The sequence below is a fragment of the Otolemur garnettii genome, unplaced genomic scaffold (assembly GCF_000181295.1).
Source record: "Otolemur garnettii isolate 467f Iridium unplaced genomic scaffold, OtoGar3 scaffold00043, whole genome shotgun sequence".
Taxonomy (NCBI): domain Eukaryota; kingdom Metazoa; phylum Chordata; class Mammalia; order Primates; family Galagidae; genus Otolemur; species Otolemur garnettii.
In genome coordinates, this window is record NW_003852438.1 from 9,535,330 (window position 1) to 9,545,780 (window position 10,451).

Sequence of the window (10,451 nt, forward strand, 5' to 3'; positions counted from 1 at the left end):
TTTACATAAAAGTTACACTAACTCATTCATTCAAAAATTACTGAACACATACATGGGCACAGTTTCTACACCAACAAAAAATATGACATAGAACGTACAAAGCTCCTGTTCTTAATTTTCCAGTGAGCCTAAGAATATTAACATATTCTTGAAATTCATGGATATATCCATACATGTGACCTATGTGAAATCCAGCTGATTTTGTGAAGTAAAATAATCAAAAGTTCCTCGTATAAGAGGAATAATTCTTTAGGACACCTTGAAAAAGAAAGAAACAAGGAAAGTAAAACAATGTCAGTCTCTGAAAAATGGTATATGCGGATCAGTTTTGGAAAAAGGAAATAAAAAGTACAGGTACCTAACAAGGAAGAGGCCAGGAGAGAGATAATTACCACAAACAAGTAAATAAACAACAACAACAGATAGGGAATAAAAACACTACAGGTAGAGAGTAGTTCACAGGCCAAACAAAGCTCTGGAAAAAATGTTAAAAAAAAAAAAAAAAAAGAAGAAGATTCGCAGAATATAGAATTGGAACTATTCAGACCTTTTCCTTAAGAATACATTCAAAATAACAGTGTGTAGTTTTAAATAGATGTGAACATGAGAACTTTGACCAACAGACCAAGCATTAAGGAACATAGCTAATTCTCAGTATAAAAACAACTGTGGTATTTCATCATTCAGTTTATTAAAAGCTCTGTATATGCCTGATATAAAAGAAAATGTACATTTGGAAAATATCTCTACTTTAAAGAAATCTGTGGAAACATAGAGGAAAAACCACAATTGTGGTATAGAATATAATACAATGTGTTATATTCCAAGACAGGTAAGTAGCAGGCACTTGAAAAGAACACAGGAGCATAATTTTACATTATCTGTTTAGGTGAATGAAAATTTCCATGAGGAGCTGATACCTAAAAGAATTCTGAAGGACAAATCAGCATTAGTCAAAAGATTACATCCTTCAGTGGAGATACCATGTAGAGAATATGAAAAATTACAAGTGGTAATACAAGTGGTTAGTGGAACATTAGTAAAAGGAAGAAAGGTAAGAAAATGGTAAATGATTAATTGAAAAAATCAAGAAAATCCTGTCGATGAAGAGCCTGCCAGTCCACACAAAAGAGATTAATCTGTGAAATAGTAACACCAGAGAAGAGAAGGCTGGGAGATAGACTATGACTATCCTCAGCACGTGGTAAGGGAGATATCTGTGGAACACCCAATTTATAATGTATACTTAGGAATGGATCTGGTCTGTGAAATACATCACATAGGTGATCCTTAAATCAAATGGCCTGGATGACATCACCCTTGAAGCGTAGAGAGTACCAAGAATGGCAAACAGAAACAGGAGGCCAAGGGGCTTAAGACAGGTTATTGGGGAATATCAATATCTCACAAATGAAGAGAGAGGAGACTTGAAGACGGACATTAAAACAAAAGATCTAAAGCTAGGAAGAACATCAGAATCATGGCATGGAACCCAGTTAAGGAATGATTGAACTATTAATTTTAAATGTTATGGCAATTCCAGGAAGATGAAACTAAACTCTGTCCTTAGCTTCAACAGTAATTATATCATTGCAGCCATTGGGAAATCTGTAGGAGGTGAGAGTGAAGTGAGGACACAGAGGGTCAAGACTAAATGGAGTGCAAGTGAAATCATAAGGGAACCCTAATGTCTTTTTTTTTTTTTGGCTGGGACTAGGTTTGAACCCACCACCTCCAACATATGGGGCCAGCGTACTACTCCTTTGAGCCACAGGCAGCATCCACTAATGTCTTTTTAAAAGATTTACTAGCATAATAAAAACAGACACAGCCTACAAGACTGTATTTAGTAATGTTAATTATGGATTAATGTTAATTTTCAGACATTTTAGGGTATGGGACTTTTAGAAAAAAGAAACTAGTCACTTAACTGAACATAATATGAAAGTAAGAGAGAATGGTCCTTTCATAAATACCCTGAACCCAAGTTTTTCACACACTATACATAAAACAATTGTACATCAAATATCTATAAGTACTATAGTGTGCATCATGAGGAATGCCTACAGAGGAGAATAAAAAGTCCAGGGAATGGCTCTTTATATCTATTGTATTGTGCTGTTCTCATTGTTGTTTTGTTTGCTTTTCAGGAGAAATACATCTTTCCCTTTAAAAAAAAAAAAACCCTGGGATAATAACAATCACCTGTATATGTCCTATATTCAGAATTTATCTTGGACAAAGAAATTTAAGTACCCATGAAATGGCATCATCATTTTCTAACCCATTTATAAATCTAATCCATAGAATGATCTACAATCAGATGAGGTTGTGATTTCTGTGAGGCAAGGTATAATTAAAGAAAAGGTTGGACTATTTTCAATAACACAAATTCCAAAGGAAACATCCACTCCTTAAATATAAAATTCAGAAAGACTAATGGACTATTAAAGATAATGATTATCTTGTGAAGGGTGAAAATAAATAAACCAAAGGCTGGTTTCTTTGAGCTCCATATGCACAGCCTTTCCCATAGAGACCGAGTATCTCCCTCCTGGTAGTGATGGGAAACCACACAGCAGTAACAACTTTCATCCTGCTGGGGCTGACAGATGACCCACAGATGCAAATTCTACTTTTCATCTTTCTATTTCTCACCTACATACTGAGTGCCACAGGGAACCTGACTATTATCACTCTCACCTTAGTGGACCACCACCTAAAAACTCCCATGTACTTTTTCCTCAGAAATTTTTCCTTCTTAGAAGTCTCCTTCACCACAGTCTGCATTCCCAGATTCCTGTACAGTATATCAACTGGGGACAACACTGTTTCCTACAATGCTTGTGCAACTCAAATATTCTTTGTTATTCTCTTTGGGGCCACAGAATTTTTCCTCTTGGCAGCCATGTCCTATGACCGCTACGTGGCCATCTGCAAACCCCTGCATTATATGATCATCATGAACAACAGGGTGTGCACCTTATTAGTCCTCTGCTGTTGGGTGGCTGGACTGATGGTCATTATCCCACCACTCGGCTTGGGCCTCAAGCTTGAATTCTGTGACTCTAATGCCATTGATCATTTCAGCTGCGATGCAGCGCCCCTCCTGAAGATCTCCTGCTCAGATACACAGGTAATAGAACAGATGGTTATCTTTCTGGCTGTATTTGGACTCATTATCACCCTGGTCTGTGTGATTCTGTCCTACTCATACATCATCAGAACAATTCTGAGATTCCCCTCTGTTCAGCAAAGAAAAAAAGCCTTTTCCACCTGCTCTTCCCACATGATTGTGGTTTCCATCGCCTATGGAAGCTGCATCTTTATCTACATCAAGCCCTCAGCAAAGGATGAGGTGGCCGTAAATAAAGGAGTATCTGTGCTCACGACGTCTGTAGCACCCTTGTTGAACCCCTTTATTTACACCCTGAGAAACAAACAAGTAAAACAAGCCTTCAATGACTCTATACAGATGATTGCTTTTCTCTCAAAGAAGTAGATTTTATGAATTAGAATAAAATGAAAAGATATGTCCCTATATATTGCCCTACTTCTAAGTTACTTCACTATTTTCTACATATCATCCAGTCATATTAACCTTCTCAATTACATTGAATATCCTCACCTCATCATCATCAGACTACTTATTTTTTCAAATCATTCCCATACATGATGTTTCCCGTCATTGTGAAACTAAAATACACATTTCTAAGAAATCATATTTTTCTGCACCTATGACCAGAATCTTCATTATTCTATGGAAGAAACGAAAGTAACAATGCTTAAAAGTGTAGAAATTGGCTACAAATTAATTTATGTAGTAATTGTAGTTGTTTCTTCCATAAGACAAAGTCATCAAAGTTAATATCTTAAAATCAAGAATCAAACAAAAATAGAAAACAAAAAAAAGAAATGTACTAAAAATAATTTAAGCTAAAGATATTTTTGCATAATTAAAATAGTTGGGAAAGTAGATATTAAGAAGCATTTAGGATTATTTAGAATTGAAGAAATGGAAACATCTTCACTATCACTAGTAAGATGTATTAGTGCTTTACATTAGATGAGAGAGGAACTTCACTTAAAAGACATAAGTTTAACTTAAAACAAATAAACATAAAGTTACTCATTGTGGCCCATAAAATCAGAGTAGAAACACAAGAGCAAATTGGAATGCCAAAATTTAAATGCTTATGAATTAAGACAACTTTTACATCAACAGAAAGGTAATTAAAAGTCTCAGTAGATACTAAGGTACCAGTATTTTCTATCCAGCACAGATAGAAAAAAAAATGAAGAACTACAAATGGTAATAAATATTGTAATTATATCAAAAAGACAATTGAAGAAAATATTCAAAAGTTTAAAGAGATTATAGTCTGATGCTATTAATAGTACCTATGAAAATATTGAATGTACTTCATTGCTTCATTGTAATAAAACAAAGAATATTAAAAGTTTACTAATAATGTTCTCCTCTTTTTAATTATTACATCTGAAATAATTACTTCTACAGGCTAACAGACAAAAACTCCAAACACTACATTGTTAAAAGTCTTGGGAAAATACCTCATATTGAATTTAAAACTCAGACATTTTGAATATTTTGAATATTAAGAATGGTCACTGAAATTGCAGTAAAGCATTCACATTATTTCTATTGGTATAATTTTGAAAATAACTGCCATTTTTGGACTACCAGTGATGTCGCAAACTCCTTGCAAATGTCACACCCTTACCCATATTGTACATATTTTTTAAGTGTGATAAAATGTAAAACTGGAATTGAGTAAATTGGCTAACATGTCATGGGTGGGAAAGGAGAGAGCCCGATTTTTAATGTTGGTCGTGTTCTCATCACTACACTTCCCTGCTTTTCAGGGTGCTGAGTAACATTGGTGGTGGTGGTGGTGAGGACAAGTAAACATGCTTTAATTAGAAGAATTAAGCTGGCACAGATTTCTTTCTCTCTCTCTGCCCCTCCCTCACTCCAAAAAGATACTTTTAGTTTTTCAGTGTTTCTGTTTATGCAGAAGTCCTGGCTAATTATTTTCTATTTTTGGTAGAGATAAAGTCTCGCTTTTGCTGAGGCTGGTCTTTACCTCCTGAGTTCAAGCAGTCCTCCTGCCTTGACCTCCCAGAGTGCTAGGATTACAGGCATGAGCCACCCACTCCCAGTCATCCGTCATTAGTTAATTATACAATATACTCAAACAGTTTAATACTCAATTGTGTGCCACATGCTGGGTAGTGTTTCCACATGCCATTCAGTCCGATGAGTAGACCCATATTCTGAGCAAAACAACAAAAGTGAATTTTTTGAGAAAGTAAAGCAAATTAATGTTGTATGCCATTTGTAGAAACATTTATAAACACAGAAAATATAGAATATAGTTAGAATAAACAATATTTGCACAACAAAATGACTATAATCAATAATAAATTAGTGTATACTTTAAAATAACTAAGAGAATGAAATTGAAATGCTTCTAACATGACAAAATGATAAATACTTGAGGAGATGGATACCCCAGTTATCCTCATTAGATTAATACGCATTATAAACCTGCATCAAAACTTCATTTACCATATAAATATATACAACTATTACATACTCATAATATTTAGAAGTTCAAAATTTTAAAAATTTATAAAAGAAAAAGTGTTATTTGAACTTCTTGATAAGCTATAATTGTATGATGAAAACAAATGGGCACAGTCTAATTTAAAATACCAATTTTTATATATATGTAATGTTGCTTTTTCCTCCAGTAATGGTAATAAGCAGAAAATGGTTGAGTCTTCCATGTTAAGAGGAGCAGAAATCATCCAAAGACACCGACACCCCTAGGTCTGTTAGTTGCACCTGGCTCTCAGCTGAGGCCTCCTTCATTTTCCATGAGCAGCCCCCTGTGTGGCCTCTCCTTAGAACCACTTTGGGCTTTTGCATAGCATGGTGGTTGGATTCCAGAGAAAGTGTCCCAAAACAGAAAGATTTGTGTAGATATTCTCCTTAAGACCTACCCTTGAAATCACAAAGCCTCCTTTCCACAACATTCTACTGCTTAGAATATTTCCATTCTTCTGCACAAATCCAAAGAAAGGAAACTTAGACTCCACTCTCCTAAGAAGAAGTGTCAAAGTCATACTGCCAGAGCACGTCGGATGGGACATGTTGTTGTGTCAGTCACTTAGGCAAACACAATCTGCCCTAGAGGTGAAAGTGGAGGGCAGAACGTGGTGTTTATTTCTTATTCAAGAAGTCTGTGCAATAGATAATTAAGAAAAAAAAAACTATAGGAAGTTTCTGCAGCACAGCATCTAATGCCTTTATCCTTTCCAGTCCTTGTAACCAGAATAACAGCAACAACCTCTTTTTCACTTTGCATTATCATATTATAATTTATTGTAAAGATCAGAGTGCATTAACAACAATATAAGACTACATTTTATTTGATCTTGTCACTGTCCTTAAATTTAATAGGTACATTTTATCAGGAATATAGACTAGGGAAATGCATGCTTACCATATGCATACAAAAACACAAATACCACTGGCAGATAAGGAAGATAATCTTTGCTAGTAGCTTAATCACCACCATGATATAAATCAACTGGAATAAAGACATAACCACATATTCATCAGGAAAAAAAACAAACCTGTTCTAAGACCTGACAGTGGGGAATAAGAAGACAAACATAACTTTATATCACTAGTTTGGAGAAAATTAAATATAATTTTATCTTTTCTGTCATTTAAACTTTAAGACATCTATATTCAATATAATTTACTATGAAAAGTGTATAGAGAATTAAAAACTAATGATTATGTAACAAGAAATAAAATTCATCACATACTCCCATTTACTCAGGATATTAAATGATATGTTCAAGAGATGAAACTCACTTATACTATTGAAAAGCCACGTGTAGACTCAACTACATGTATATGAAATCACATTTTATTCTCTCCTGCAATTTAAAAATATGTTCAACATAAGTAGTAAATATCACACAAATGAAATGCACAATTCACTTCAAAGGAAATATTGCTTTCTTACTATGTTGACAATTGACACTTCAAAAAATTCACTTTATAAAATAATTTTCCACATTAATTGTTAAAGAGTAAGCTCTCTTGGATATTTTAAGCATATTTAATAATAACAAAAATTGATTTATCTAATACTTTTAAAGAACCTGGCTTTTAAATATAATAAGGTACATTTATTCATATTATTTAATAGATCCAACTCCTCAAGAACTGTCCTTTTATTATGCTGCCAAAACCCATCAATCATCTTATTCCAACATGCTGTTACTCCAAAATGACTTTTTTTCAGATTAATAAGAGGGAACAAATGATTAGGTTCCATTGTTTGCATTGTTAGATAAAGTCCAAGTTGTAGTTGAGCCCGTCACCCACTAGGTGTGCCATGACCCTGTCAATGTATGTTAGTTGAGAGCACACTGATCCCCCTCCCTCCAAATGGAATATCATTGTGTTTTTCTCTTGTGTAGAAGTGTGTTCATCTACTGGTTTCATATTTGTATTGAGTACATCAGATACTTGCTTCCCACTCTCCTGATACTTTACTAAGGAAGATGTTTTTCAGCCCCATCCAGGTTAATACAACAGATGTAAAGTATCTTTTTATGGCTGCAGAGTCCTCCACGGTACACATATACCAGAGTTTATCAATTCATTCATGAGTTAATGGGCATTTGGGTTGATTTCATATCTTGGCAATTGAGAAATGAGCTTCAATAAACATTCTAGTGAAGATATCCATATGGTAAAATGATTTCTTTTTCTTCTGGGTAGCTACCTATTAATGGGATTGTGGGATCAAGTGAAAAGTCTACTTTTAGCTCTTTGAGGATTCTCCATACTTCTTTCCATAGCCAGCCAGCATACTTCTTTCCATAGTTCTGAGCCAGCATATGCAGCTTTGGAACTTTGTGATGTGAGCTATTCTTACTGGGGTTGGGTGATATCTCAAAATGTTTTGATATGCATTTCTCTGATGACCAAGGACAATAGCATTTTTTCATGAGTTTGCTAACCATTTGCCTGCCTTTTTCAGAAGGTTCTGTACATGTGTCTTGCCTAGTGATAAATGGGATTGTTTTCTCTTTTCTTGCTGATTAATTTGAGGGCTTTGTAGATTCTAGTTTTCAACCCTTTGTCAGATTTATAACATGCAAATATCTTGTCCCATTCTGAAGGTTGGCAATTTTTTTTAATTGTATCCTCAGCTGTACAGAAGCTTTTTGGCTTAATTAACTTCCATTTATTTGTTTTTGTTCTTTTTGGCAATTTGCCTATGGAGTCTTCTTCATAAAATCTTGCCCTAGGCCAATGTCATCAAGTGTTTTTGCCAAACTTTCTTCTGGGATTTGTATTGTTTCGTGTTTTAGATTTAAATCTTTTATCCATCATGAGCCAATTTTTTAAGTGGTGAGAGATGCAAAGGTCCAGTTTTAGTCTTTTACATGTGGTTATTCAACTCTCCTAGCACTATTTATTGAATAGGGATTCTTTTCCCCAATGTATGCTTTCATTTAGTTTACCAAAGATCAAATGGTGATCTAAGGCTAGTTTCATCTCTTGGTTTCCTATTCTGTTCCATAGATCTATGTCTCTATTTTTGTGTCAATACCAGGCTGTTTTGATTTCTTTAGATTTATAGTATAACCTGAAGTCTGGTAAAGTAATGCCTCTGGATTTGTTTTTATTACTAAGAATTTCACCGACTGTATGGGTTTTTTTCCGGTTCCATACCAAATGAAGAACTATTTTTTTCTAGTTCTTCAAGGTATAATGTTGGTATTTTAATGGAGATTACATTAAATCTGTCCAAAATAAATGCTTTAATTTTTTTATATCTGACACAGAAAATTTTGCATATTGAATATTGGAAAGTTAAAACTATAATACATGTAGATACAATTAAAACAGTTTTGAAATCTCAGGCAAGCTAAAGTAATACAAACAATTAAATATTACATATCAATTCTTAAACTAAAAGAGTCAAATTAGGGTTTTGTTCACAATTCCTTTTATGCTTTCGAGTCAATTATTTCAACAAGTGCTATTACTTGCCTGAAGCAGGAAATACCTTTCTAAATGCATCTCTAAGGGCCTGTTTAACTTGCTGATTCCTCAGAGTATAAATGAATGGGTTCAATAAAGGGGCAATTGATGTATTCAGCACAGCTACACCTTTGCTTAAAGTAACTCTTTCATTTGCTGATGGTTTTATGTAGATAAATATACAACTACCATATGTGATGGAGACAACGATCATGTGAGAAGAACAAGTGGAAAAGGCTTTTTTCTTTTGCTGAGCTGAAGGGAATTTTAGAATTGTCTTCATGATGTAAGAGTAAGAAAGGATTACTAAAAACAATGTGACAATGAGTGTCATCACAGCTAAGGAAAAAGCAATCAGTTCCAGTAAATGTGTGTCTGTGCAAGAAAGCTGAAGGACAGGAGAAATATCACAAATGAAGTGATCAATGACATTTGAAGCACAGAAGTCCAGATCAAGACCCAAAATCAGTGGAGGGAAAATGACCAGGAATCCGGTTACCCAAGAACTGAGTACAAGCTGGTGGCAAACTTTGTTACTCATAATGGAGGTATAATGCAAAGGTTTGCAGATGGCGACATACCGGTCATATGACATTGCAGCCAGCAGGAAAAATTCTGTAACCCCCAAAAATATGTAGAAAAACAACTGAGATATACAACCATTATAGGAAATGGTTTTTTCTCTGGTTATAATGGTGATTAGAAATCTTGGAATGCAAGCAGTTGTGAATGAAATTTCCAGAAAAGAGAAATTACGGAGGAAGAAATACATTGGGGTCTTGAGTTGCGAATCCAGCAGTGTGAGGGTAATGATGGTGAAGTTCCCCAAAATGCTCAATATATAATTAAGAAGTAAGAATAAGAAAATTACAGTCTGTAACTGATAATTATCTGTCAGGCCCAAAAGGACAAATTCTATCTGCTCTGTATGGTTCTTCATTTCCCTCTTGTGATTTCACTCAGATTCTAAACTTAAAAAGATATAGATATCAGAAGCTACATGAATATATTTAAATCCAGAAAAAGATATATGAAAGGATCCATATTCACAAACATACCCATTTAATAGACAATGCTCCCTGGATGTTAAAGATTTGGCATAGAACTATGCAACAGAAAGTATGAATGAGTAGTTTAAAACAACTATGGAAGTCAACTATTTTGAAAAGTGATCTTCAAAACCCATAATATCTGACTCCCAATCAATTTTAATTAATTTCAAATTTTCCAGTTGTTAAAAAAATTAGATAGAGATCTTGATACAGAATTCTAAATAATTCATTCATTTTAAAATTATAAATTTCATCATAAGAAAACTATGCCAGTATAATGAGTTAAAATCTACAGTTAA

General features: G+C 34.2%; 2 protein-coding genes across 2 annotated transcripts; one reads left to right on the plus strand and one right to left on the minus strand.

Annotated features, from left to right (window-relative positions):
- Window positions 1–2,563: 2,563 nt before the first annotated feature.
- On the plus strand, window positions 2,564–3,502 carry LOC100957527 (olfactory receptor 6C2-like). The gene has a single exon (XM_003790483.1). It carries the CDS (start codon window positions 2,564–2,566, stop codon window positions 3,500–3,502), a length of 939 nt encoding a protein of 312 aa, XP_003790531.1.
- Window positions 3,503–9,101: 5,599 nt separating this feature from the next.
- Window positions 9,102–10,040, minus strand: LOC100957844 (olfactory receptor 6C70). The gene has a single exon (XM_003790484.1). The coding sequence runs from the start codon at window positions 10,038–10,040 to the stop codon at window positions 9,102–9,104; it is 939 nt and encodes a 312-aa protein (XP_003790532.1).
- Window positions 10,041–10,451: the final 411 nt, after the last annotated feature.